Source organism: Columba livia, chromosome 2 (assembly GCF_036013475.1).
Source record: "Columba livia isolate bColLiv1 breed racing homer chromosome 2, bColLiv1.pat.W.v2, whole genome shotgun sequence".
NCBI lineage: Eukaryota > Metazoa > Chordata > Aves > Columbiformes > Columbidae > Columba > Columba livia.
In genome coordinates, this window is record NC_088603.1 from 157,906,138 (window position 1) to 157,934,109 (window position 27,972).

At 49.2% G+C, this 27,972-nt stretch overlaps 3 protein-coding genes and 1 long non-coding RNA gene across 23 annotated transcripts in view; 2 read left to right on the forward strand and 2 right to left on the reverse strand.

Annotated features, from left to right (window-relative positions):
• AGO2 (argonaute RISC catalytic component 2) overlaps positions 1-1,823 on the reverse strand; it is a 59,777-nt gene extending 57,954 nt beyond the window's left edge. For both annotated transcript variants that reach the window (XM_065054526.1, XM_065054525.1), the window contains exon 1: positions 1,641-1,823. In XM_065054526.1, coding sequence (XP_064910598.1) covers positions 1,641-1,671 — 31 coding nt within the window. In that variant the 5' untranslated portion in view covers positions 1,672-1,823. The remainder of the gene's footprint in view (positions 1-1,640) is intronic.
• On the forward strand, positions 1,373-11,580 carry LOC135578716 (uncharacterized). The gene is made up of 3 exons (XR_010470815.1): positions 1,373-1,710; positions 5,238-5,294; positions 11,300-11,580. It is a non-coding gene; the product is annotated as an uncharacterized LOC135578716 (long non-coding RNA).
• A 3,327-nt stretch (positions 11,581-14,907) lies between these two features.
• On the forward strand, positions 14,908-16,669 carry RPLP1 (ribosomal protein lateral stalk subunit P1). Its single transcript, XM_065054527.1, has 4 exons — positions 14,908-15,127; positions 15,225-15,299; positions 15,448-15,565; positions 16,549-16,669. Exons 1-4 carry the CDS (start codon positions 15,056-15,058, stop codon positions 16,626-16,628), a joined length of 345 nt encoding a protein of 114 aa, XP_064910599.1. The 5' UTR covers positions 14,908-15,055; the 3' UTR covers positions 16,629-16,669.
• Positions 16,670-18,338: 1,669 nt separating this feature from the next.
• Positions 18,339-27,972, reverse strand: part of PTK2 (protein tyrosine kinase 2) — a 208,559-nt gene continuing 198,925 nt past the window's right edge. For all 19 annotated transcript variants that reach the window (XM_065054520.1, XM_065054515.1, XM_065054521.1 and 16 more), the window contains 5 exons: positions 25,572-25,611; positions 24,860-24,966; positions 21,635-21,790; positions 21,092-21,172; positions 18,339-19,578 (listed from right to left, as the gene is read on the reverse strand). In XM_065054520.1, coding sequence (XP_064910592.1) covers positions 19,366-19,578; positions 21,092-21,172; positions 21,635-21,790; positions 24,860-24,966; positions 25,572-25,611 — 597 coding nt within the window. In that variant the 3' untranslated portion in view covers positions 18,339-19,365. The remainder of the gene's footprint in view (positions 19,579-21,091; positions 21,173-21,634; positions 21,791-24,859; positions 24,967-25,571; positions 25,612-27,972) is intronic.

Genomic DNA, 27,972 nt, shown 5'->3' on the forward strand with positions numbered 1-27,972 from the left:
TAAGAGAGGTAAAGGACACCTCAGCAACAGGTCCTGTATTTCACCACACTATTCTTTGCTGGATTATCCCTCTAAGGGAGAACACTTGATGCAGAACTGTTGAGAACAGTAATATAAAACAAAGTTCCACATATTTGGAAACTTTTCTAGATGAAAACTGAGTACCAGTCACCCAAACATCAGTTTCTACATTAGAAGAGAATCCTCACCACAGAAAGTCTAACAGTAAAAAGAAAAAACCTCTCCCACATTAACTGCACAAACTCCCACAGCACTAACCTATCTTTCCCCTAAATAACATGAAATGCCCCTGAGCGAGTCGGTAACCTTTCTTCCCTCCACATTCATCTTCCCTTTGCTCCCAGCTTTCATTACACATCTGAACCTGAAGACACTTAAAGCACCGATAACCTCTCCCAGCCCTCCCCGACATCTGGATACTGTTCACCTCCCTCCAAACACCACAAACCATAGAATCAAAGAATCCCAGAATGTCAGGGGTTGGAAGGGACCTGGAAAGCTCATCCAGTGCAATCCCCCCATGGAGCAGGAACACCCAGATGAGGTTACACAGGAAGGTGTCCAGGCGGGTTGGAATGTCTGCACAGAAGGAGACTCCACAACCTCCCTGGGCAGCCTGGGCCAGGCTCTGCCACCCTCACCAGGAACAAGTTTCTTCTCAAATTCAAGTGGAACCTCCTGTGCTCCAGTTTGAACCCATTACCCCTTGTCCTATCATTGGTTGTCACCGAGAAGAGCCTGGCTCCATCCTCCTTACACTCACCCTTTATATATCTGTAACCATGAATGAGGTCACCCCTCAGTCTCCTCTTCTCCAAGCTCCAGAGCCCCAGCTCCCTCAGCCTTTCCTCACACGGGAGATGCTCCACTCCCTTCAGCATCTTTGTTGCCCTGCGCTGGACTCTCCCCAGCAGTTCCCTGTCCTGCTGGAACTGAGGGGCCACAACTGGACATGATATTCCAGGCATGGTCTAAGCCTTTCCTCACACGGGAGATGATAACCAGCGCAGCTATGTGACAAACACGCCGTTAGCGAAACCACCACCACTCGTGTCCACAACCACCCCGGGAGGCTGCGGTCGCCGACGGGATCAGGGCGTGAGGAAATGGAGACCCCGGGCCCCAGCCGGCAGGAGGCCGACCTGGCACAACCCAGCCCTGGCCTGGGGAAGGCGGCACGTAGCGCTCAGCCGAGGGGACACCCGGGGAGGGGGAATCGCTGCCCTGTCCCAGCGCCCCGGCAGCGGCGAACACAGCCCCGGCGAGGGGCCCCTCCTCAGGCCGGGCCCGGCCTCCCGCCGCGCTGGAGGGAGGGGAGAGGAGGGCAGGGGAAGGCGACCCTCCCCTAAAAGGGGCCTCCGGACACGCAGGCTCGCTCGGCCGCCCTCCCCGAGGTGGCGGCAGCGGCCTGACCCCTCCTTCCCGGGCCAGTGCGGCCGCGGCCTCAGCGGCTCCAGCCAGGCCCGGGTGTCCCCCCCCACCGCGCCCTCACAAAACGGCTCCCCGGCGGCCGTTGGCGCCTCGTGCCCCAACGGTCACCCGCCTCACACGCTCCCCACAGCCGGGAGAGCCAGAGAAAGTCGCTCCGGGAGGGGAACGCGAACCGTCCGAAGCCTCACCGGGTCCGGCGGAGGGGGCTCCCGGGTACATGTCTCCGTGTGCGGCGGCGGAGGCGGCGCCTCGCTCCAGGTCCCGGCAGCTCCAGGGGAGGGAAGGGGGGGAAGGGAGCGAGCCCGAGCCCCGGCTGCGCTGTCGGGGGAAGGGGGAGGAGGAGGAAGGGGAGGGGAGGAGGGAGGGAAAGAAAAGGGGAAAAAAGAAAAAAAAAAAAAAAGAAAAAAAAAAAAAAGGAGGGAGGAGGGCCGGGCGGACGCCGGGAAACCAGGTTACTCAGCGGCACTGGAGAGCGGGGCGGTGGGTGGGGAGAAGGGAGGAGCCGCGGGGTCACGGGGAAGGGCCACCCCGCCTCCTCCTCCTGCCCGCGGCGGGCGGGAAGCGGCCGCTTCGCCCCGGGGGCCCCGATCCCCCATCCCCGATCCCCGATCCCCGCTCCTCGATCCCTGATCCCCGCCGCGCTCCCCTCGGGGAGCTGAGCGCTCTCCTGCCGCCTCCCGCTCCTCCCCACGCTGGAGCTGAGCAGCTCTGCCCCAGTCCTGCCATCAGTACCTTGTGGTTCCCTACTACATCCTCCCAGCGTGGCTAACCAGACACGAAACATTTGGAGCAGGAGCCTTTCTAGGCCCTGGAGTCACCCACCATGGCTGCTTTTTACCCTTGGGCAGGTGCAATATCAACAGTCACACTAAAACAAAGCACAGAGCCACGAAGATGCTGAAGGGAGTGGAGCATCTCCCGTGTGAGGAAAGGCTGAGGGAGCTGGGGCTCTGGAGCTGGACAAGAGGAGACTCAGGGGTGACCTCATTCATGGTTATCAATATGTAAAGAGTGAGTGTCAGGAGGATGGAGCCAGGCTCTTCTCGGTGACAATCAGTGATAGAACAAGGGGCAATGGGTTCAGACTGGAACACAAGAGGTTCCACTTAAATTTGAGAAGAAACTTGTTCCTGGTGAGGGTGGCAGAGCCTGGCCCAGGCTGCCCAGGGAGGTTGTGGAGTCTCCTTCTGTGCAGACATTCCAACCCGCCTGGACACCTTCCTGTGTAACCTCATCTGGGTGTTCCTGCTCCATGGGGGGATTGCACTGGATGAGCTTTCCAGGTCCCTTCCAACCCCTGACATTCTGGGATTCTGTGTGTGCTGCAGCCAGGACTGCTGGAGACTTGTTCTGTCTTTCAATGAGACCTCAGAAAAATCAACAGTGTGCCTCTGGCTCTGTATCCACTACCTCTTCTTCAAGGCAGTTTACCTAGTTACGCATGTTTAAAATGAGAGCTGTAATGGCATCAATATTACATGTAGTTTACACTCTTGAATGCCCTGTTTACTCGAAAATTGCATTTGATTGTCTCCCTGCCTTTATTCCTCTTGTATGGTTCGTCAAACCAATTAATATCCTCTTTCGTCAGCTCATATTTGAAGTGATACAGAAGCATCTCACTGTTCCAAAGTTACATCAGCTACGTGTTTACTCTTCTCTTTGGGTCATACTTGTAGATATTCGAGGGCTGCTGTTTCCAGCTCAGCTTTCCCTTCAAGGGAACTGTTCCTGAAACCATTGTCACCACTGGAGTTTCCACAGGAGTGATTTTGTATTTGTCTGCATTCCAAGCTCCTCAAGTTGCTGGAAAGTAACAGTTTAGCAGCAACTATAAACAAATAAAGGACAAAATTGTGGGTCAAATTTAGTGCTAGAGTAAAGCCAAGTAGCTCTAGCAAAATTATAAACTTCAAAGATGTATTTGCCAAGCGAGCTGACAAAGGGGTTGTTGTTTTCCCCTCTGTGAGGAGCTGGGTAACATTTTTGCACAACCACCAATAATTTCTGGTTTCTGCTCTATATCCTTGTTAGAGGCTGAAAGGCGGGGGGGGATCCCCAAAAGAAGAGAGTTATCTGAGGCAAGTTTGGCCTTTTTGCTAACAGATAGTACTAAATGCTGAGGTGATGAGGAAACCATGCAGTCCCTGTATTGACATCTAATTTTTTTGATACTCTATTTAAATTAATCTCTTCAGTCTAATTAGGAAGATAACTCTAACATTACAAATACTGTTATTCCTGTCAGACATTTAAGTACAAAGGAGTACAAAAATACACTGAATAGTTTCTGGAAAAGTCTACTTGACTAGTTTGGTCACCCTGATGAGCAGCACTAAGGTGTCCTCCCATCAGATTGTGTTTGTAGACACGTGGAATGAGCTCAGTACAGACAAAAAGGGCTGCAGAGCTGACCCTGGCAACTACAGGCCTGTCAGCCTGACCTCAGTGCCTGGCAGGGTTATGGAGCAGATCATCCTGAATGGAATCACACAGCACCTTCAGGATGGACAAGGGATCAGACCCAGCCAGCACGGGTTTAGGAGGGGCAGGTCTGTCTGACGAACCTGATCTCCTTTTATGATCAGGTGACTCACCTGGTGGATGAGGGGAAAGCCGTGGATGTGGTATATCTGGATTTCAGCAAGGCCTTTGACACTGTCTCCCATAATATACTCCTGCAAAAGCTGGTAGCCCATGGCTTGGACAAGTGTACTCTACGCTGGGTTAAGAACTGGCTGGAGGGCCGGGCCCAGAGAGTGCTGGTGAATGGGGCTGCATCCAGCTGGCGGCCAGTCACTAGTGGTGTTCCCCAGGGGTCAGTGTTGGGTCCAGTCCTGTTTAACATCTTTATTGATGATTTAGATGAGAGGATTGAGACCATCATCAGCAAATTTGCTGATGACACCAAGTTGGGAGGGAGTGTCAACCTGCTGGAAGGCAGGAGGGCTCTGCAGAGGGATCTGGATAGACTGGAAAAATGGGCTGATTCCAATGGGATGAAGTTCAATAAGGCCAAGTGCCGGGTGCTGCACTTTGGTCACAACAACCCCCTGCAGCGCTACAGGCTGGGCACAGAGTGGCTGGAGAGCAGTCAGACAGAAAGGGACCTGGGGTACTAATTGACAGGAAGCTCAACATGAGCCACCAGTGTGCCCAGGTGGCCAAGAAGGCCAATGGTGTCCTGTCCTGTATCCAAAATAGTGTGGTCAGCAGGACAAGGGCAGTGATCCTTCCCCTGTACTCTGCATTGGGGAGGCCACACCTGGAGTATTGTGTTCAGTTCTGGGCCCCTCAGTTCAGGAAAGAGATTGAAGTGCTGGAGCGGGTCCAGAAAAGAGCAACACGACTGGTGAAAGGACTTGAACACAAGCCCTATGGGGAGAGGCTGAGGGAGCTGGGGTTGTTTAGTCTGGAGAAGAGGAGGCTTAGAGGTGAGCTCAGCACTCTCTAGAACTACCTGAAGGGCAGTTCTAGCCAGGTGGGGATTGGTCTCTTCTCCCAGGCAGTTAGCAATAGGACAAGGGGGCATGGGCTTAAACTCTGCCAGGGGAAATTTAGGCTGGATATTAGAAAGCAATTCTTTACAGAGAGAGTGGTCAGGCATTGGAATGGCTGCCCAGGGAGGTGCTGGACTCACCGGCCCTGGAGGTTTTTAAAAGGAGATTGGACATGGCACTTAGTGCCATGATCTAGTCAATGGACTGGAGTTGGACCAAGGGTTGGACTCGATGATCTCTGAGGTTTTTACCAACCCAGTCGATTCTGTGATTCTGTGATTCCAGGAAAAGAGACACGTATAGATGGACACAAACCAAACTGACTGTTGGACACAGAAACAGGTAATTCCATCTCACCTTTCTACACCATTCTGCTTGTGAAATCCTGGCCTGAAAGCAACAGCCAGTGAAGCGTACGTGCTGAAGGGATGTACTCACATGGGACTTCACTGGATACCCCGTGTAACTGGAAAAAAGAAACAAAAAATAGATTGTGAGAGTCTGTTATCTGTTTGAAAATGACAAGCTAACAACCAGCAAAAGATATGTGAAATATAAGGGGGGGGGGTTCACAAAACAATAAATACATACCCCACGCTTCTTTCGGGCTCCACAGGATACTCTGCAATTCATTTCAGAAATTCCCTGGAAAACAGGGATCCCAAAACCAACAATTAATACCTGGAACAACCGAGAGTGCAACATACTCTTATTGATTGAAAGCTGATTTTTGTGGATTTAGCACTTCATAAGCAAAGGGGCTTATCGCTGTGTATATATGACTGCAGACTTGCACAATCAGTTAAATAATAAATCAGTTACATCGTTTCATTTAAGCATTATTTTCTCGTGTAGAAATCCTGCAGGCTATTTTCATGCTACCGCACACTTCCAGCAGCATTTCTGTGTCACTGAGGAGAGCTGCAGCTCTTTCCTAAGTCTGCTCTTCAAGTAACATGACAAACACTCATTTTGGGCTTTATTTCTAATGCTTTCTGTCACTGACGATATTCTGGAGCATGGTGGAACCTAGTTATGTCTTACCAGGCAATTTCACCCTAAAAAGACCTCTAGTTTTTTAAGAGGTTTGGTTTTAAAGATAGGTTTGAAAGCTCTATTAAAGCATTCTTTTATACATGCCCTTTATATGTTATCTTAACCATTATATAGTGGTATAAGAAGAACTGCTTAAGCACTTAAAATCAGGTTTCCTTAAAGAAAAAATTGAGTGCCTGTTGGACATGATACCTATCATAACTGCTGGATTTCAAGCTGACATTTCCCAGAACTGATATCTCTCAAAGAAGGAATTATTAGTTTTGGAAAAACGGAGCATTTTCACCTAATTTTGGAAGCAAAGATGGTATTTAGGAACAGCTTTTAAAATCATTTATATCAGCAGGAGCAATCTGGGGAAAATATTTTACGTACCAACAGGCTAGTGACAAATGAAACGGCTTTTCTTTTGATGAGAGAACATACATCGATCTCACCGAGCAACAACCTTTCCCTTTTTAAGCTGAATTAACTCAAAACCCCCACAGTTTATAAATGTCTTTTAGTCATTGATAACGATACAGTGGCTTGACTCTGATGGGATTTAAACTTACATTTTCCTGTTCTCAGCTGGAATATCTTTTAAGATATTATCCTGGAGTGCATTTAGCAGCCATCACATAATCTGTGTCCTGCTTTGCGTAAGAATATATGAGTGAGATCAGGACAAAAGTGAAGAAGACCACAACTCTATGGTCTAATGTGTTCACACGGTTACAAAGATTTGAGGGTTCTGGTCCCCTCCCCAGGGACTGTTTATTATTTTACAGTTACTGATTTAATCACAATTAGTCCATGGTAGAGGGACCCAAACCTGATTTTTGTCTCTCCACCCCAGACGAGTGTCCTAATTACTGAGCTACAAAGCCACACTTGATTTCTTTTGCCGAACCAACTGCAATACTTACTAAAAAAAGTATTAATTATTATTAGATTACTAACTTCATTCAAGAAAGACTTTTCTAGGTGATCAGGGCCAACAATACAACAATTAAGCGCTATGAAAAAGATGCAGCACCACCTATTGGGGATATATTAGGTATGCTGGTTATTACAGTTTTAAGTAGTAACAGAGTTTTGTTCTTTGTCATAGTAACTTAGTTCAGGAAAACAAAAACCCAGCTAGGGAGAAAAGGAGTTTCCAAAAAGAAGATACGGGAAGCAAATACTGTGTCTGAGGCACATAAACAGTGGCTCAAAATGAAATCAGGGCAACATGATTATTTACCAACACCTTCCTCCCTTGAGAGTGGGAAAGACTTCACCCATTGCTGTTGGGCGAAGGTGCTGGCGTGAATCATTTAGGTTGGAAAAGACCTTTAAATCAGTGAGTCCAATCATTAACCTAATACTGCTGCGTCCACCACTAACCCATGTCCCTAAGTGCCACATCTACACGTCTTTTCAACCCCTCCAGGGATGGTGACTCCACCACTGCCCTGGGCAGCCTCTTCCAATGCCTGACAACCCTTTCCATGAATAACTTTTTTATATATATTCCAATCTAAACCTTCCCTCGTGCAACTTGTGGCCCTATAGACAGTTACAGGATCAGAAGTGAGAAGTACATACCCGCTGCATATTTCTCGACCTTACTCCTTGGTCTGCCTCGGAACTGGGTTTTATTAACCAGCATTCCTGACTGGATATCCAGACTTCAAAAAGCTTTGGGAACAGCACTACTTTATTTTTCTTTTTTTTAGCTTTCTTATTACATAGGAAATTGTTTTCATCATAACTTTATTCTGAGCCCCGACAGAGCAGCCGTATCAGTGTCACTCATTCAATGCAGCAAGACAACCATGAAGCAAGGATGTAGGCAAATCTCATTTAATTAACGTCTTTACCACCCTGATCCTAAGCTTATGTGAATGTCACATTTAAATTTTGAGTCTTCATGTTTTATTTTATAACAACGTGTCGGCATTTTGAATAATTTTTAGCTTAAGCACTGTTATATCAGAACTGTCAGCAGTGTTCCTCCTCCTTCCATCAGAGCCCACATGAGTTTCCATTCCTATTTTCACCACTAAAACAGAATAGGAGAAGCTGGCCCCTATCATTCACCTCTTTATCCAACAGCAATTGGAATGCTTGTGTCTCCAAATGTATTTGGTTTCAGCACCACAGCGCTAAACGTGCTCATTGTTGCAACAAGAATCCCTGGAATACAGAAAACCTGTCTAAAGAAAGCAATTCTAAGTAGCCACTATATAAATCCTGCAAAATAAGCTCCTTTCTGTTTAATGCAGGATGTTTTCTGTGGAGCAGATGTTTCAGATGCTGAATGGAACACTGTTGAGTTTCTTAGCTGGCAGTACCTCTAGACAAAAAGGAAAAGCTATCTGAGCAGCTCCTTATCTGGGCTTGGCTAATCTTCAGTTGCTTCAAATGGAATCTGCTGTGGGATCCACTTAGAGGGAATCTTTCTTATTTGAATAGCTTGACGGTCCCACAGGTGTTTTCAGCCTTTTGACAAGCTGTACGTTTCCAGAGGTGGCGTAATGCGAGTTACTCTGAGATCCTGATGCCCTTGAACAAACTCCAGTTTCTGCTTCCTGATGCTTGGAATATAGATATATACTATATAGGAACTTCCTTCATTAGTAAATTATGCCTGATGTCTATTAAGCCTCTAATTTCATTGCTTGTTTGTACACTCTCATTACTCATCTCCCAGGCCACCTTCACTGGTGAGTTCATTTGATTGAAAAGGAATCTTTTCTTGTCATGTTGCTACTTTTCGGTCAGATCACTTTGTGAGGGACAGACAAGGCCAGCTCATGCAAGTCATTTGTGAAATCCCATCCCACCTCAAGCAATGATAGAGGTTCCATGATACTACATCCTAATGGTAGCATGTATTTATTTGCTACTTCGAGTTAGATACTAAAAATGTGGACATTTGCCGTCTGCCTTGTGTAGGAAGTACATGTTTCAATTCAGAGCTGTTGACCTCACTAATAGGGTTAAGAATTCACAGGGTAAGTGCTGCAACACTCTGCATTTATCATCTCCAGCAGTAGGCAGGGTCAAATCTTCATTCAGTGAAACTTTGAGTGATTTGTGATCGTGAGGAAGGGATGGACACAAGAGGTCAAGTCCCTCTGGCCTATCTCCATTTTCACTTGTAATGGTCTAATAAATCCTCAGATTTTTGTGAAGGAGCATTACAATAGTGGGCTGTTGGATGCACTTTACTGGTAGTGGAAAATTGTCCTTTTTAGGATTCTAAGCTTTCAGGTGTTTTGCAAATTCTTGAATAATTTTGCTCAAGCTTATTTTTGAAAGTTTGACTTATTTATAATAGAATGGTTGTGGCTGGAAGGGACCTTCAAAGCTCACCCAGTGCCACCCCTGCCATGAGCAGGGACATCTTCACCAGCTCAGGTTGCTCAGAGCCCCGTCCAGCCTGGCCTGGGATGTCTCCAGGGATGGTTCATCTACCACCTCTGTGCCCAGCCTGGGCCAGGCTCTCACCACCCTCATTGTGAACAATTTCTTCCTCATGTCTAGACTGAAAAATGATGGGCAGGTCTCCAGCACTTGGGCACAAGCAGTAATGAGAATGCACTTCCATGCAGCCTTGCCAAGCACATCTGAGCTGGGGAGGACCTGTTTGTTGGGGCACCACGCTGTGCTTGCCATTGCTGCCAGATACCTGGGGCACAACTGACCTGCAAGTCCCGGGGACAATGTGGTGGACAATTTGATTCTGCAACCATTGTGTCACCCTCACAGCCATATCTCCTCTACAAACCTCCTCTAGAGGTCAACCTTGAAATACCAGAGCAGCAGTTCCCTGCATCAGTTGGATGATCGCCAAGTGATAGCACAAGAGGAACCTGGGCAAGCTGGGCCAGGGTTTGACCACCCTCAGTATCAAAAATGTCTTCCTCATGTGCAGCCTGAATCTCCCTCCTTTAGTTTCAATCCATCACCCCTTGTCCCATCACAACAGGCCCTGCTCAAAAGTCTGCAGGGGGTCTCCCCAGAGCGGAGCAGAGGGCAGAATCCCCTCCCTGCCCTGCTGCCCGCGCTCCTGGTGATGCAGCCCAGGACACGATTGGCTTCTGGGCTGCGACTACACATTGTGGGCTTAAAATGCCCTATAACGTACGCGTGGAAATCAAGATGATGCTGAAACAGGCTGGGAGAGAAAACCACGGGCAGAATAAAGTACCTTTTAACAACCGAGTGCCTGAAAACCTTCATTTCTTTTTTATTTCTTTTTGCAGTGTCTCCTGGTATTTGCTGTATTTCCTTGTATTCATTTAAGGCTGAGGCCTTTAGTTCCCTTAACATTGTTTCTTTCTCTGTACAAAGGAAGAAATTCTGGCTATTTAGAGTTCTGAATATTCGTTATAGACTGATAAAAACAAACGTCTAATCTGACTGGAAGTGCTAACGAATAAAGGGAGTGTTTGTGGTGCCTGGAGCTGTTACAGGCGCCCTGAAAGAACAGTTTGAGCGCTCTTACAATAAAACATTCCTGTATGTTTTGGGAGAAGAACGATGATGATTCCTGTCTTAACCTTGCAAAATTGTGAAAATAAGCATGGTTTTGCTCTCTTAGTTTAGTTATCCTTTTATTTTTTGAAAGCCTGGTTGTATCCTCTATGTACTTTATTTTCCAGGGTATGTCATGAGGGGTCTTGCTCCATCCCCAATGTTGGCAGGATGGTTTGTGCTGCTCTTTCTAAGTGGTTATTTCTACCCTGAAAACACTTAATAAAATGATAGGCAATATAGTTAAAATAGTTGAATTTAAAGGTTTGTTTTACCTATTACATTAATTTTTAATTTTCTATTTAAATGTTATATTTTTATATGGAGATTACTTTGCATATTACCAGGCTATATCCGCTATATTATGGGTAGTCTAAGGTACTGTGCACAGAAATTAAGGTGCAGCTACAACTGGGTTGTTATTACCAGGTGACAGATGGTGATTCAGATTTAAAATCCAGTATAAAGATGTAAGTTGCTGTGGGTTTGCATGGGTACACAGTTAAGAAATTGGGAGAAATAAAGAATCTAGAACAAATAGTTCCTGCAATGGTTAACATGTTGTCTTTTATTACAATTTATTCAAAACGTGATTAGATATTTGCTCTATAATGTATAGCAGAAGTTAGAAGGTGAAACTGTTAACTTATATTTTGAAGCTTCAATTGTCTGCATCTCATTGATAAAGAAACTATTAGGGATCCTAAGTGACCAAAACTCTTCAAATGCGCCGTCACTGATGAGATTTAAAATAATGGACCTTTAAACATTTTAACCCACAGGCCAAAACGCTACGGAAATTAATCCAACAAACCTTTCGACAATTTGCCAACCTCAATAGAGAAGAAAGCATTCTGAAGTTCTTTGAGATCCTCTCTCCCGTGTACAGATTCGACAAGGAATGCTTCAAGTGCGCGCTCGGCGTAAGTAGACGAACGTGACGCCAGAATACACACTGTACTTATGACTAATTGGTTTTGCTTAATTCCGAACCTAATTGCTTGCCAAGTTCCTGTTGCGATGTAGAGACGAGTCACAGAATCCCAGAATGTCAGGGGTTGGAAGGGACCTGGAAAGCTCATCCAGTGCAATCCCCCCATGGAGCAGGAACACCCAGATGAGGTTACACAGGAAGGTGTCCAGGCAGGTCTTGAATGCCTCCAGAGTAGGAGACCACCCTCACGGTGAAGGATTTCTTTCTTATATCTAATCTAAATCTCCTCTCTTTTAGTTTAAAACCATCACCGTTGTCCTTTTGCAACAGGCCCTGCTAAAAAGTCTGTCCCCACATTTCTTAAAGGCCCCTTTTAAGCACTGAAAGGCTGCAATAAGGTCTCCCCAGAGCCTTCTCTCCTCCAGGCTGAACACCCCAGCCCCCTCAGCCTGATCTCCCAGCAGAGCTGTTCCAGCCTCTGATCATTTCTGTGGTTCCTCTGGCCCCTCTCCAGCAGGTCCATGTGTGTCCTGTGCTGAGGACCCAGAGCTGGACCAGCACTGCAGGGGGTCTCACCAGAGCGGAGCAGAAGAGCAGAATCACCTCCCTGACCTGCTGTCCACGCTCCTTGTGATGCAGCCCAGGATACAATTGGCTTCTGGGTTGCAAGTTCACAGCACTGGCCCATGTCCAGATTTTCATCCACTAGTACCCCCAAGTCCTCCTCAGGGCTGCTCTCCATCCATCCATAACCCATTCTGTACTGATACTGGGGTTTGCCGCAACCCAGTTGCAGGACCTTGCATTTGGCTTTGTTGAACCTCAAGAGGTTTGCATGGGCCCACTTCTCAACCTTGTCCAGGTCCCCCTGAATGGCATCCCGTCTCTCAGGCGTGTCAACCACACCACTCAGCTTGGTGTCATGCACAGGCTTCATTCATGAAGATATTAAACAGCACTGGTCCCAATACAGACCCCTGATGGACACCACTCCTCACAGATCTCTACCTAGACACTCAGAGGTTGACCACTACTCTACAGATATGTCCATCGAGCCAATTCCTTCTCCACTGAATGGTCCAGCCATCAAATCTGTCTCTCCCCAATTTAGAGAGAAGGATGTTGTGGGGGACCATGTAAAAAGCCTTACAGAAGTCTAGATAGACAACATCCATAGCTCTTCTTTTTTCCACTGCTGTCATCACTCCATCATAGAAGCTACTAGGCTGGTCAGGCAAGACTCGTCCTTGATGGAGCCATGCCGGCTGTCTCGAATCCCACCAAGTTTCAGTAATGGCAACTAGGTCGTAGCTTTCTAGCAGCACGGTGGCTTGCAGCTCCTGCTTATTGCCCATGCTGTGTGCATTGGTGTAGAGGTGCTTCAGCTGGGCTGTCAGCCATGTCACCTGGAGAAACACCCCTTAATTCCTTTGTGATACTTCACTGGTGTTCCCCTGTTGGATGCTTTTATCTCAGGAGTTCCTGGCTCATCCCTGTAAGATTTCCAAGTGTGCTGCAGCGTACCCAGCAAGTCTCAGAGCAACAGGCTGAGGGTGCCCACTAGCACCCCATCCCTCTAACCTTTGCATGTTGTCCCATGGCTTGTCAGTCATGGGCCAGCCTGATATTATCCCCCTCCCGCTTCGAGCCTAGTTTAAACCTCTGTTAATGAGCTCTGCTAGCTCCTGAGCAAAGACTCTCTTCCCACTTTGAGAATGGCAAATCCCTTCTGATGCCAGCAGGCCTAGTGCCGTGTAGACCTTGATGGGCTGGAGAACTGGGTAGGGAAAAATTTAACAAAATATAACAAGGGCAAGTGTAGAGTCTTCTATCTGGGCAGAAAAACCTCAGGTTCCAGGATAAATTGGGGAACGAGCTGTTGGAGAGCAGTGTAGGGGAAAGGGACCTGGGGGTCCTGGGGACAGCAGGGTGACCATGAGCCAGCACTGGGCCCTTGTGGCCAGGAAGGCCAATGGTACCTGGGGTGGATGAGAAGGGGGTGGTCAGTAGGTCAGAGAGGTTCTCCTGCCCCTCTGCTCTGCCCTGGGGAGACCACACCTGGAATATTGTGTCCAGTTGTGGCCCCTCAGTTCCAGCAGGACAGGGAACTGCTGGAGAGAGTCCAGCGCAGGGCAACAAAGATGCTGAAGGGAGTGGAGCATCTCCCGTGTGAGGAAAGGCTGAGGGAGCTGGGGCTCTGGAGCTGGACAAGAGGAGACTGAGGGGTGACCTCATTCATGGTTACAGATATATAAAGGGTGAGTGTCAGGAGGATGGAGCCAGGCTCTTCTCGGTGACAACCAATGATAGGACAAGGGGTAATGGGTACAAACTGGAACACAGGAGGTTCCACTTCAATATGAGGAGAAACTTGTTCCTGGTGAGGGTGGCAGAGCCTGGCCCAGGCTGCCCAGGGAGGTTGTGGAGTCTCCTTCTGTGCAGACATTCCAACCCGCCTGGACACCTTCCTGTGTAACCTCATCTGGGTGTTCCTGCTCCATGGGGGGATTGCACTGGATGAGCTTTCCAGGGCCCTTCCAACCCCTGACATTCTGGGATTCTGTGTGACTTGCCTCCATTCACTCCTTTCCTTTAAGCTACATCTTGGTGGGAGAAGATACAGGATCCCGCTGATCCTGGGTTTATTCTGGCGGCTGTTCTCGTTTCTGTCTCAAGGCAGAGCAGGATCCCGGTTCCTCTCACACCCACCACCAGGCTGCGCACAGCGCCCACCCGGTCACGGCTCGCTCAGGTGTTGTCACCAGTGGGAGCCCCTGAGGCCCGTTCGGGTGCAGGTTTCCCGGAGCCCGGGCTGGGTTGCCGCTCGCTCTCTGGCGCGCCCGGAGGACGCGGGTTCCGCGGGGTGCCAGCACCGCAAAGCTCCTCGGGCTGCGGTACCGGGCGGCACCTCACGCTTTACAGAGCACCCTGATGCACACAACACCCTTCAGCTCATCCTTCTATTTAAGATGCGGATTCCTGGTAGTTCGGCTACACTTTCCCCTGAATTAACTTGTAAATACGGGCACCAGTATGCAGACAGGTATCTGTATATATTCGGGGAAGACACTGTTTTACATTAAGGATTCAGAGTCCGAGGTCTCTCGGTCCCTCCCCGCCGGGGTCAGGCGCCAGGTCCCCAGTTCTGTGAAAGCAACAGTTCTTGGTTAAACCTTGCTTACAATAACGACAAATCCGAGGCTTTATTTCCTCTGACAATAAGGCGGGTTCGAGGCCTCTACTCGGAAACATCGTCACGGCGGCGGCTGCACCGGCCCCGCGGCGCCGAGCGGAAACGGGCCCGGGCGGAGCCCCCCGGCCTCCGGAAGCCACCCCGGAGCGCTCCCGGCATCCCTCGCTAAGCCGCGATTGGCAGAGCTCTTCCCCTCGCCATTGGCCAGCGCCGCGCTGCCGGCCGCGGATTGGCCAGCGGCGCTGACACTCTGCGGTGTCTCGGTTCTCCGGCTCCGCGATTGGCTGAGGGCGCCCTTATAAAGCTCCCCCGCAAGCACGCGTCCCCTTTCGTCCCTGGCGGCCCAAGGTGCTGCGTCCTTCAGCTGAAGCTAAGGCCGACCCGGCGACTGGCACCGCGCCCCTCCCCGCCATGGCCTCCGTCTCCGAGCTCGCCTGCATCTACTCCGCCCTCATCCTGCACGACGACGAGGTCACCGTCACGGTGAGTGCGGCCCGGCCCGGCCCGGCCCGGCGCCACAAGATGGCGGCGGCGGGAGGCGGCGCGGCCGGGCGGCTGCTGAGCGGCGCTGTCGTTACAGGAGGACAAGATCAACGCGCTCATCAAGGCGGCCGGAGTGAACGTGGAGCCATTCTGGCCGGGACTCTTCGCCAAGGTGGGCCGGAGGGAGCGGAGGCCGCGCTGGGGGAGGAGGCGGCGCCTGATCACACCAGTGGCGCCGGTCGGGCGGTGCGTCCCCCGCGTTCCGCTGCGGAGTGTGCCCGTTAACGGCTGCGAAACGCGCTGAGTGTTTGTTCTTGCAGGCTCTGGCCAACATCGACATCGGCAGCCTGATCTGCAACGTGGGCGCCGGCGGCGGTGGAGCCCCGGCTGCGGCTGCTCCGGCCGGCGGGGCCGCGCCCGCGGGGGGAGCCGCCCCGGGTGAGTGACGGTAGTGACGGGGGTGCCGCTGTGCCCCCCGCGGGGACCGCGTGTCCCTGTTGTGTCCAGCTGTGGGCCCTCAGCTCCAGGACAGGGAACTGCTGGAGAGAGTCCAGCGCAGGGCAACAAAGATGCTGAAGGGAGTGGAGCATCTCCCGTGTGAGGAAAGGCTGAGGGAGCTGGGGCTCTGGAGCTGAACAAGAGGAGACTGAGGGGTGACCTCATTCATGGTTACAGATATATAAAGGCTGAGTGTCAGGAGGATGGAGCCAGGCTCTTCTCAGTGACAACCAGTGATAGGACAAGGGGTAATGGGTTCAAACTGGAACACAAGAGGTTCCACTTAAATTTGAGAAGAAACTTGTTCCTGGTGAGGGTGGCAGAGCCTGGCCCAGGCTGCCCAGGGAGGTTGTGGAGTCTCCTTCTGTGCAGACATTCCAACCCGCCTGGACACCTTCCTGTGTAACCTCATCTGGGTGTTCCTGCTCCATGGGGGGATTGCACTGGATGAGCTTTCCAGGTCCATTCCAACCCCTGACACTCTGGGATTCTGCATCCAGGTGGGGGAAACACGGGGTAAAGAGCTGTTCATTATTAGCTTGGCTCTTCCCCTTGCAGTTGTAGTGTGCGCATGGGTGTTGTACAGCAAACGGCCGCTCACCTTTAGAAAGGCTGGAGGTGCTCTTTGTGCACAGGATTGCTTGGCTCAGAATTCAGGCTGATGTTCCTGTGTGTCATCAGGATCCCCTCATGAAGGGCGCAGGGAGAACACCTGCTTTCTAAGCTTTTTCAAATGTATAGGAATTAATTTAGAACACACAAACCTGCTTTCTCCGTAGCAGAAAGAGCGATCTCCTCAGGCTGTTAGGATCGCTCGGGTCTTGCTTCTTGGTATTATAGTGGTGTGATGATGTGAGGTTTCTGTGGCATGTGACTGTGTGCTGGTAATGTGGACAAAGTCTGATCCCTTTCTCCTTTTCTAGCTGAGGAGAAGAAAGAAGAGGAAAAGAAGGAAGAATCAGAGGAATCTGATGACGACATGGGCTTTGGTCTTTTTGACTAATTAGTTTTGTACCCGCCTGTAATAAACACCATTTAAATACACTTTGCTCCAGTATTGATGCGTGTGAAGTGGGGCAGGCAGAGGACGGCAAAGGTACCTGTAGGAACCAGAACTGCTGTCACTGCGTGTTCACGTGGGGTTAATTTTTAGGTCCTTTAGGTTATTTTTTAGCCCTTGTTGGGGGCTGAAGTGAGGATATTCTTTATTCATTAGTGGGTAGTAATGTTTGTTGGGTAACTTTTTTGCATTTCCAGAAAAGAAATAGGTAAGAAGCATCTCTGAAAAGGGCTTTGAAGGGTGGGGGTGGAGGATTGTGTAACTTACAAAGTGTGTTTCTAAACTGACTGTTGAATGGGACTTTCCCAGAGCAACTGGGCAAGGTAAGGGCTCTATATTCTAAAAGATAAAAATTATGCATTAGCATAACATCGTATAAGAAGGAGCCGGAGTTGTACAGGAGGGTTGTGCCAAGTCCTGATGAAAAATTGATGCACGTTGTGCTGTCCCATCTTCCCATAGAAAGGGAACTTGTTTTTCTATTTTTTGTAAGATGCAGGTAGGTGTCCAGGGAGAATTGAGTCTGTGCAGCCCCTGATGCTGCTGAGATTTGCTCCTGGGCTTCCAAAATAGCTCCTGCAAACTGCTCAGCTGCCACATCCCCCTGTCCCTTGTAACTAAACCTTCCCCTGGGAAAAAAAAAAACAGGTTCCAGTGTAAGTTGGGGAATGACCTATTAGAGAGCAGTGTAGGGGAAAGGGACCTGGGGGTCCTGGGGACAGCAGGGTGACCATGAGCCAGCACTGGGCCCTTGTGGCCAGGAAGGCCAATGGTACCTGGGGTGGATGAGAAGGGGGTGGTCAGTAGGTCAGAGAGGTTCTCCTGCCCCTCTGCTCTGCCCTGGGGAGACCACACCTGGAATATTGTGTCCAGTTGTGGCCCCTCAGTTCCAGCAGGACAGGGAACTGCTGGAGAGAGTCCAGCGCAGGGCAACAAAGATGCTGAAGGGAGTGGAGCATCTCCCGTGTGAGGAAAGGCTGAGGGAGCTGGGGCTCTGGAGCTGGACAAGAGGAGACTGAGGGGTGACCTCATTCATGGTTACAGATATATAAAGGGTGAGTGTCAGGAGGATGGAGCCAGGCTCTTCTCGGTGACAACCAGTGATAGGACAAGGGGCAATGGGTACAAACTGGAACACAAGAGGTTCCACTTAAATATGAGAAGAAACTTGTTCCTGGTGAGGGTGGCAGAGCCTGGCCCAGGCTGCCCAGGGAGGTTGTGGAGTCTCCTTCTGTGCAGACATTCCAACCCGCCTGGACACCTTCCTGTGTAACCTCATCTGGGTGTTCCTGCTCCATGGGGGGATTGCACTGGATGAGCTTTCCAGGTCCCTTCCAACCCCTGACACTCTGGGATTCTGTGAAAATCACCTTGAAAAGTTTAAAGGACTAAGGAGTGACACTGAATCACAAGTCACACAGGTGATAACACGAACTTGTTCCTGTGCTCTGTAGTTGGAGGAAAAAGCTGTTCTCTGGATTCCTGCTGAAACATTTGATCTCTTCCTGCTGCTTCAAATCCTACATAAGAAAATTCTTAGAAGTTTGGGGTTAGGGTGGGGGAAAATTCCAAGCAGATAATTGACAGTGGTTTCTTCTGCAGTGCACACACACACACACACACACACACACAGAGAGAGAGAAATGGCCAGAATTTCACTGGTAACACCTTTTTAATAGGTCAAAGTAACTGTACAGTTCATTATATTCTTCCTGAGAATAATTTATATCCCTCAACAGCAAGAAGGGAGTGCGGTTTTTATTTAACAGAACAGATGGCGTAACTGGAAAAAAAACCCAAGGAAAAAGTCATTACACTGCTCTACTGTAACTCCTCCCAGGCAAGACAGACAAAAGGATGGGTTAGTTAACTATGGTGGCTTCAAAATATTCAACATGGCTTTAATCTGTCTTTATAAATTATATAAAAAGGGGGGACATGGATGGTTACAGAACTCTAAATGCAGCTCTGAATTGCTCTGGTACAAAGCAGCATTTTTGCTTCCAAGGAAAACAACGTTGCTACAAATGAACTGGCACGTTTTTGTGGTGAAAGAGACGAGTTTAGGGTTGTTCCTACAGCTACTTCCAAACAAATGCTTCACACATTCACGTAAAAGTAAAAGGCAGGAAGATGAAGAGGGCTTTAGTTTGTCTTGAAATGACTGAAGTCTTGAAAATATAGCTTTTTATTCTTTTCTCTGTAAATCGTGATTAGCATATTGCGACGTTAAGTGTTCTAATTAAAAAACAATTCCAGTCTGGATAGTTCATATACTGTGGGCAAGAATTCTCAGCCCTGAGGTTTCCCCGAATTCTTCACTTCACAATATCGTTCTCTCAGCCGCCGCTCCGAGGCCGGAACCCGGGGCAGCTCCAGGCGAAGCGCGTCCCGTGCGCCGGCGGCAAAACCGCGGTGCCGCGGCTTCCCCAGGACCCGCCGCACAAACTTCACCTCCCGATAATGCCACTTGAATCCCAGACCAGCTCGGCTTGAAGATTAAAAACTCGGTTAAACTTTTGTGATGAGAGAGAACCAGCAGCTGTCAGTCGGGTCTGCTGAAGCAAGAGGCGCTGGAAAGCCAGGACTAAGCCGGGTTAATCCTCACCGCTGGTGGAAGGTGAAGGAACATCCTTTCACGAGCAGAATCCTTAGACCGATCGAACTCCTCCCTCGGTCTTTAGTGCGGTCTGGACTGGCTGATCATTTTCAGTCTGGCTTGATCGATAACATCCAGCAAGTTTTTGGCGTCCACGGCCAGCGCGTGAGCCGCCGTCAGCATCTGCTTTTTGTACTCCTGCTGCAGGCTGGTCATGACGTACTGCTGCGCCAGCTTCATCTTGTTGATGAGCTCGGCCAGGTCCGAGTTCAGCAGCTTCTGCGCCATCTCGATCTAGAACCAGAAGATCCCATTGTTAGAAACACCGCGATCGTGACAGCGACGCACCGAGACCCAAACCGACGCACCAAGACCCAAACCGATACACCGAGACCCAAACTGATGCACTGAGACCCAAACCGACGCACCAAGACCCAAACTGACGCACCGAGATCCAAACCGATACACCGAGACCCAAACTGATGCACTGAGACCCAAACCGACGCACTGAGACCCAAACCGATGCACCGAAACCCAAACTGATGCACTGAGACCCAAACCGACGCACTGAGACCCAAACCGATGCACCGAAACCCAAACTGATGCACTGAGACCCAAACTGACGCACTGAGACCCAAACCGACGCACCGAGACCCAAACTGATGCACCGAGACCCAAACCGACACACCGAGACCCAAACTGACGCACCGAGACCCAAACCGACACACTGAGACCCAAACCGACGCACCGAGACCCAAACTGACGCTCTGAGACCCAAACCGACGCACCAAGACCCAAACCGACGCACCGAGACCCAAACTGACGCTCTGAGACCCAAACCGACGCACCGAGACCCAAACCGATGCACCGAGACCCAAACTGATGCACCGAGACCCAAACCAACGCTCCAAGACCCAAAGCGCCACGTCTTGGGAGCCGACAGCTTTCCAGGTCCTTCCCCTGCTATTTATTGCAATTATTGAAGTAGCTCTAAAGCATCAAACGTGTCAAGGAGCCAGATTGAGGTTACTGAACAGAACCATGTGGCTCAGTCAGGACTATTCTCTAAGAGCCATTCGTGGGGTTTCCCATGGCCACTCTATTTGAGGTTTGGAGGAAAGCAGTTTTATTCCTGAGTGATGAACTTCACTGAAAGGTCTCAGTTACGTCTCGTTCAGAATGAGGTTACGGACCTGTCAGAGGAGCCACAAAGTATCAGAGGCTGGAACAGCTCTGCTGGGAGGACAGGCTGAGAGAGTTGGGGTGTTCAGCTGGAGAAGAGAAGGCTCTGGGGACACCTCATTGTGGCCTTTCTTTACTTAAAATGGGCCAATAAGAAAGATGGGGACAGATTTTTAGCAGGGCCTGTTGTGACAGGACAAGGGGTGATGGTTTTAAACTAAAGGAGGGAGATTCAGGTTAGACATGAAGATGATCAACTAGATCAGGTTGCTCAGAGGAGACGTTCAAGGTCAGGTTGGACGAGGTTCTGAGCAACCTGATGGAGCTGCAGCGGGTTGGACTAGATGACCTTTGAAGGTCCCTTTAAGGCCAAACTGTTCTATGATTCTATTATGGGACATCCCATCAGAACTTTCCAGCTGCACCAACTTAGGCTCAGTTCCCCGTCTAATGACTTTACATGCAAGCTGCAGTTCAATTAAATTAATTTCATAAAGAATTATAAAGGACCTTCAAAGCTCATCCAGTGCCACCCCTGCCATGAGCAGGGACATCTTCACCAGCTCAGGTTGCTCAGAGCCCCGTCCAGCCCGGCTTAAGCATCAGGTGCAGGAGCTTTACGTACCTCTCTGTGGGTGCTTGCAGGAAGCACGGGGAGGTTCTCATCTACTGTTGCCAGTAAGGTTCTTAATGCCAAACCAACCTCCTAAGAGAAGAAAATTAAGCAAATGAAGTTTAAAAACTTGGAACGAACGGATGGGGGACTTGGAGCTGGAGCGCAGGAAGCAACTGATACAATTAATTCCTCATCTGGGCGAGAGGGGAGTTAGAACACAGCTGAGGGACTTAGAAAACCTCGCTTGCAATTCCACGTTTCACCATCAAAACAAAACGCCAAAGGGGAATTAAAAGCTCTTTTTAACAAGTGAAACATAGAGAAGATAGCGCACAACTCACCGCCGCTGAGTTTGCACAGGTAAGCTGGGGAATAACAACCTTTTCCCACCACAGCGGGAACATGAATTACCCAGAGCTCCAGCCCTTTGGCCACAAATTACTCCCCACCATCCCCAACGCAAAGAACGTTTTTACTTCCAGCTTGCCAGCAAGTTCGAAGAGCTCATCCAGGAGGGAACTAAGCCACTGATTTTAGGACTTGCCGCCGTACCTTTACCATGGGCACGTACTCCTCCGGCGGAGCTGGCTGTATTTTACTGGACATCTCGATGACGGCTTTGACCAGCCCGGTGACGTTCTCGTAGACCTTGTCGTTGGAGCGGTCCAGGTTGGCCGTGGGAGGAGGACTGATCTCCTGCGGCTGGATCTGCAAGCACAGCGGGGTTGTGTCACCTCCTGTCCCCAGCAGATGGGGCTCGGTCACTTCCCAGCCACGGGGAAGGTCTCGGAGTCACCAGCGTCCCCTCCCCAAGCCCTGGGTCCCCATCCTGCCTGAATCTGAAGGAGCTTTCAGTTCTTCTGACTGAACCTGATGGGTGAAATGACACCGGGGACTTTTTACCCTGAAGAGCTTCCAGTATAACTCCCATAACAGAGAAGAAAATAATTAGAGGAGCACATCTAAGTGGCTCACTATGGATGGACAAGTTCCACCAACCTTGTCCCAGAAGGTTTTGTGCTCCAAAACAACATCAGACTACATAATTAACACATTTAACATCAGACTATATAATTAACGTATTGATAAAGTGAGGATATTGCGGTGCACATTATTGTTTTGTTAGTGAAATTCACAGCAGATTAACAAAAATCCGGTGGGAAACACAGAATGTTTTCATACCGTTTGTTTCCAATCGACCACAAGAAAACCACAATGGGTTTCAAAACCCTCAACGAAACTTCCATTGAGTCAGATCTGGCTGGAGTTAAATCCAAGCCAGACTAAATTAGAAACAAACTGAGAACTCTGTGGGGTTCTCACAGTGTCTCCCAGTTCCCTCAGTGGTCTGGGATGCCTGAGCGACCACTCGGTGGGAGCAGAACGTTAAGAAATGGTTGATTGATTTATGGTTGATTTATGATCACTGGGTCACTACTGGTTCTTACAACCGGTCCCAGCTACACCTGATATCCCACCCTGTGGAAATATAGAATGCTCAGATTAAACTTTGCCTAAGCAAGGAGTGCGGGATTTAGCGATTCCATCTCGGTGCGTTTCATTAAGCGGCTACCGACAAATATTACAGAGATCCGATTTAACGCATCGATCGCAAACCACCTCAGGAAAAAAGACGCTAATCGCTTCAATTACCAGCGTGATTATCATCAATTCCAGCAATCGAGAAGTTAAACAGTCACCTGGCAAAGTCACATGCAAAGACATTTTGGCACAGGGCACGTACAGACACGCTCGCGCACTGCTTACCCTCCATGGCTATGGTTGAGCAGAATGTGGGGGGAGGTTAAAGAAATTTACCAAAAGAAGGGAGAAAAGAAAAACAATATTAATAAAACTCAGCAGGAAAAAAAAAAAAATAATTAAAAGAAAACCAAAACCAAACCATGTGTAGCAATAAGAGACCAGTTAAAAGCCCGCGATCCAAACGCATCCTGGCCGGCGCGGGCGGTGACTCGTGTTAGCCGGTGCTCGGTGGGGTTTTGGCCATGCACCCATGCGACGTGTCCTCAGCACAGATCATGCAAAGCTTGGCAGGAGCAAACCAGGCCGGCCAGCAGCAAAGGGGAAAACGGGGCGACCGGGAGATTGAACAAAACGTTGCGTTCATCCTTCTGAATTCTTATCTTTCTCTTTAGAAAAGTCGTGGTGGTCACCTCACTCTTATTCGTGATAACTAATCAGTCGTGGGTAACATCGACCAAGAAGCCGCTCTAGATGGATTACGCCCAACTCAATTCCCACCGCCAGGCCCTGACGCTTTGAGTACAGACACCTGCGTGTCTCAACGCTCCATTTTTTCCTGTTTATACCCAACATCAGCAGTGCTGCCCTGCAGACATCAGGACTTTCTTTGTGGGGACGGTCTGGCTTTGCCTCAGTGAGTAACACAAAACCATCTGTTTCCTGGTGCGTGTCCTAAAGGTTCCTGAGGGCGAGCAGCTCAAACCTTCTTCTTTATTTGTATTCTGTGGAAACGGGAGCCTGAACTGGGTGTACAGAACAGGGAGTCTGAAATGAACCCAAGCACCTTTAGGCTTGCAGATATTAACCAAGCTATATGCTTAATGGGCTGTTTTCTTGAAGGGGCATAAACCCCTCAAATTTCAATACACTCTTGACGGAAAGAACAAACTCAGCCCTTCTTTTGTCCTAAAGACGCTATTTAATACACACATCTTGTTCACTTGTTATTACTGCTGGCTTTTGTCTGTTGTCAAAAGGATTTCTTTCAAAGAGCATTTTTCATGGTCCAGCATCAGCGTTTAGAAAGGAAATTTTAAGGAATCCAAGTTTAGTAACGCATCTGTTACTGCTTTTGGACATTATCTGAGGTTTGGCAGCTTGGAAAGCACTGGCATCACTTCATAATAAATAATCCTGCTCAAATCCGCCACTGCTATTTACACCGATTCCTAAATATTCCGATAATCTCAGAACAAGAGCAGGAGTGAGCCAGGCAGGTGGTGGCTGAGATCGATTTGATGGCAAGTGTTGAATTTCGTGGCCAGATGAACGTGGATTCTCTCTGTATTTTTTAAAGCCACCTAAAATAAGCATCGTTCATCACAACAGTCGTGTCCCCCGCAACACGGGTTCCGGTTATTGAGGGCAGGACTGATCCAGAGGCCGTGAGATGATGGAACAGCCGTGTCTGATGGAGAATTCCCAACCAATATTGTAGGGAGCTGCTTGGAACCGCTCGCATCAAAAACAGCTCCACCGGCTCCCCTCAAAACTGTAAAGTGTCATTTTTGGCTTTATTGCCTATTTATCAGAGATGAACCAACCCCTTAGAAAGTTTCCCAGTCCCAAGCCAGACGACCCATTTCCCCTCTTCCCCGGTTCTCCAGATCTAGGAGGGTTTTAGGAGCCCTGGAAGAGCTTTTTGGAGTTGAGACACATCTTACTTCTCCATGACCAAGGACAGGAGACTTTGGTCCTATCTGAGTAAGTGGGAACCCTGGGTGTGCTCCTTCCTGCCGAGCAGGGAGGCTGAGTCCATATGGGAGAGCCCATATGCTCTTCAAACCAGAAATAAGCTCACCTGGAAGGGTTCTATGGAGGGAGGGAGGATATGAGCCTACCAGGTAACTCCCCACCACCCCACAGAGCTGCCAGGGCACGTTTGCCCTGTGACAACATTGATTTGGGAAGTTTAGTCACTTTTCCTTTCCGCGGTCCCTACTCCAGGAACACCAACGTGTCTCGGAGCGATAAGGTTTCAATTTTCCGAAGCGTATCTGATGTGACACGTACCTTGACGCCCTCGTTGTAACTGTCCACGGGGCTGTTGAGGCTGGCCAGGCTGCCCAGGTGGCCGGGGGCTCCGGGCCGGGGGGGTTTCTTTGGTGGAGCTGCGTGATCTGGTGAACGAAACAACTTGTGTTTTAGATCAACATAAGTACCTGCGGAATTTTGGTCTGTCAACGCTACAAAGGCCACACGTGCTCTACTGTACTGAGACACCCGGTTGTGTCTCCGTCGATTGTAGGAGCTACACTTGAACCTGTATTTCTACTGAGGAAACGCAGACAGAAAAGGTTGTGGAATTCATCGAGTTTTCCTGCGATTACGGCTGTGGGGCAACTACTTATCTCAGTACACCCAGCCCAGACCTGAGAGCTCTCACCCCACACACGCCTGGGAAAACCAGACCCCATGGCACAAATCCCAGCTGTGATTCAATCTGAGACTGAGAAACCTAAATTTAAGCGTCTGCTTTTGTTTTACACGTCTGAACGGCACACACGGTGACTCAGCCTCCTCCAGACGCTTCCCGCATGGTGATTCAACACTTACGTGGCTTTGCTGACTACACCTCTGGGGACAACCCGGGGAATTAAACACGTAGTGTGTAGCGACCTGGAATTGAATCCACCCCTTGTATGATAATACTGGCGTAAAACTTGGTTCGCTGCTGCTGCGAGAAGACTTGGAATCAAGGATTTAAGATGAATGCGCTGCTTACCTGGTTTACCCACAGGCTGATATATGTGCTGGTTACCAGCCTAGAAAAGAAAAGAAAAGAAAAGATACAGTTAGATTAGTTATTGCAGCACTCACATTTTCCATCAGCACAATCTCAGCACATCCCCCAGCAGTTAAAAATACATCCCTATTCACCATTAGCTGAGCTCCTAACAACAAGTATATTATTTATAGAGTAAAAAAAGAATTTGCGCTTATTTTGCATCACTCACAACAGCCCTGACCTCTACAGTTTATCTTTCATTATTAATCCAATGCAGTGGTATATTCACAATAATTTCTAGTCCGTATTCAGAGATCTGACTGTAGGAGTTATGGTGGTGAAGAAGAAATGGCAAAGAAGACTACAGTATTTCCACACCGTAAATGGTTTCCACGATGGCAACAGATTTCTAAGCTGGTTTACTTGTTGGTTTTGTTACAAAGCTCTTGGTCAAGGTCAATTTTTCATCTGAAGTATTTAATAATAGATTGAAGTGAGTTTCCTTGGTAATTATTTATACAGCCCTCATGCTCAGGGGGCTCCTGGGCAATGGGGGAGGTGTTGCCGAGGTTAAGTCAGCCTGTGCCCTTTGTCAAAACCACTTCCATGAAGAAGAAAAGATGGGTCATTGTCACAGGAGACTCTTCTGTGGGAACAAAAGGCCAAATCTGGCGACCAGACCCAGTTCTTAGGGACGTCAGTGGTGCCCCTGGGGCCCAGGTTAAAGATGGAATCATAGAATCACAGAATCATTTTTGTTGGAAGAGACCCTCAAGATCATTGAGTCCAACCTGACTCTGGCACTAACCCATGTCCCTAAAAACCTCATCTAAATGCCTTTTAAACCCCTCCAGGGATGGTGACTCCACCACTGCCCTGGGCAGCTTGTTCCAATGCCCAACAGCCATTTCCAGGAAGAATTTTTTCCTAATATCCAATCTGAACCTCTCCTGGTGCAATTTGAGGCCATTTCCTCTCATCCTGTCACTTGTTCCTTGGGAGAAGAGACCAACCCCCTCCATGCTCCAAGCTCCTTTCAGGCAGTTCAGAGATCAGAAGGTCTCCCCTCAGCTCCTGTTCTCCAGCTGAACCCCCCAGGTCCCTCAGCCGCTCCCATCACACTTGTGCTCCAGCCCCTTCCCCAGCTCCGTTCCCTTCTCTCAACTCGCTCCAGCTCCTCAGTGTTACGAGATGTGATAAGAAAATGTCCTGCCCTGGTACCAGTAAAACTTCAACCCTGGGCTAAGGAGGAAAATCCTGACAATTCCAGGCATGTCAGTCTCACTTCAGCGCCTGGTGAAATTATGGAGAAGGTTATTCACGGTGTTATTGAAAAACACTTGAGAGACAACTCAGTCACTGGTCACAGCCAGCACATGTTCACGAGGGGAAAGTCCTGCTTAACCAACTTAATTTCCTTTTATGACAAGCTCACCCATCCAGTTGACCAAGGGAAGCAAGTCAATGCGATGGTTTGGGATTTTAGCACTGAATCCTTCTGGAGAAAACATCCAGCACACACTAGGCAAGTCCATAATACATTGGGTATTATGTTTAATGTTTTTATAAATGGTCTGGATGCAGGAATCGAATGTACGTTAAGTAAGTTTGCTGACAAAACTAAACCAGGAGGAGCTGTGGACTCCCTAGAGGGTAAAGAGGCCTTATAGAGAGATCTGGATAGACCAGAGAGCTGGGCAATCACCAACCAGGATTCTCCACCTGGGATGAGATGTTCCTGGTTATGCATAAAAAATGGGGGACGAGAGGCTGGAGAGCAGCCCCATGGAAAGAGATCTGGGGGTTCTGGTTGATGGTAAGTTGAACATGAGTCAACAGTGCGTCCCGGCTGTCCAAGTTGGCCAACCATGGCCCGCTCTGCACTGCTGTGGCCTCACCTCAAGTACTGTGTGAAGTTCTGGGTGCCTCAATACGAGAAGGACATCAAACTGTAATACTGGAGTGTGTGCAGAGGAGGGAAACCAAGATGGTGATAGATCTTGCGGGCAGGACTTACGAGGAGTGGCTGAGGTGTGTTCGGTGACTTTGTTTGTTCAGCCTTGTAAAGAGAAAGCTGAGGGATGACCCCATTGCTCACTAAGAGGTGACCCCATCACTAAGAGGTGACCCCATCACTAAGAGGTGACCCCATCACTGTGAGGTGACCTCATCACAGTCTACAACTACTCCAAGTTGGGCAGCGTGGGGAACGTGCTGATCTCTCTCTGGTGACCAGCGATAGGACATGAGGAAATGGAACGAAGCTGCGTCAGGACAAGCTCAGATAGGACATTAGGAAAAGGTTCTTCACTGAGAGGGTGGTTGGTCACAGAACAGGTTCCCCAGGGACGTGGTTGGGGCACCAAGCCTGACAAAGTTCAAGGAGCGCCGGGACGAC

What these genes read in the sequence shown, in the direction of transcription:
- RPLP1 (XM_065054527.1), top strand. Translation starts at nt 15,056, where the DNA reads ATGGCCTCCGTCTCCGAGCTCGCCTGCATCTACTCCGCCCTCATCCTG. An exon ending in ACGACGAGGTCACCGTCACG is followed by an intron (nt 15,128 to 15,224) that starts GTGAGTGCGGCC and finishes CTGTCGTTACAG; the next exon opens with GAGGACAAGATCAACGCGCT. An exon ending in CGCGGGGGGAGCCGCCCCGG is followed by an intron (nt 15,566 to 16,548) that starts GTGAGTGACGGT and finishes CTCCTTTTCTAG; the next exon opens with CTGAGGAGAAGAAAGAAGAG.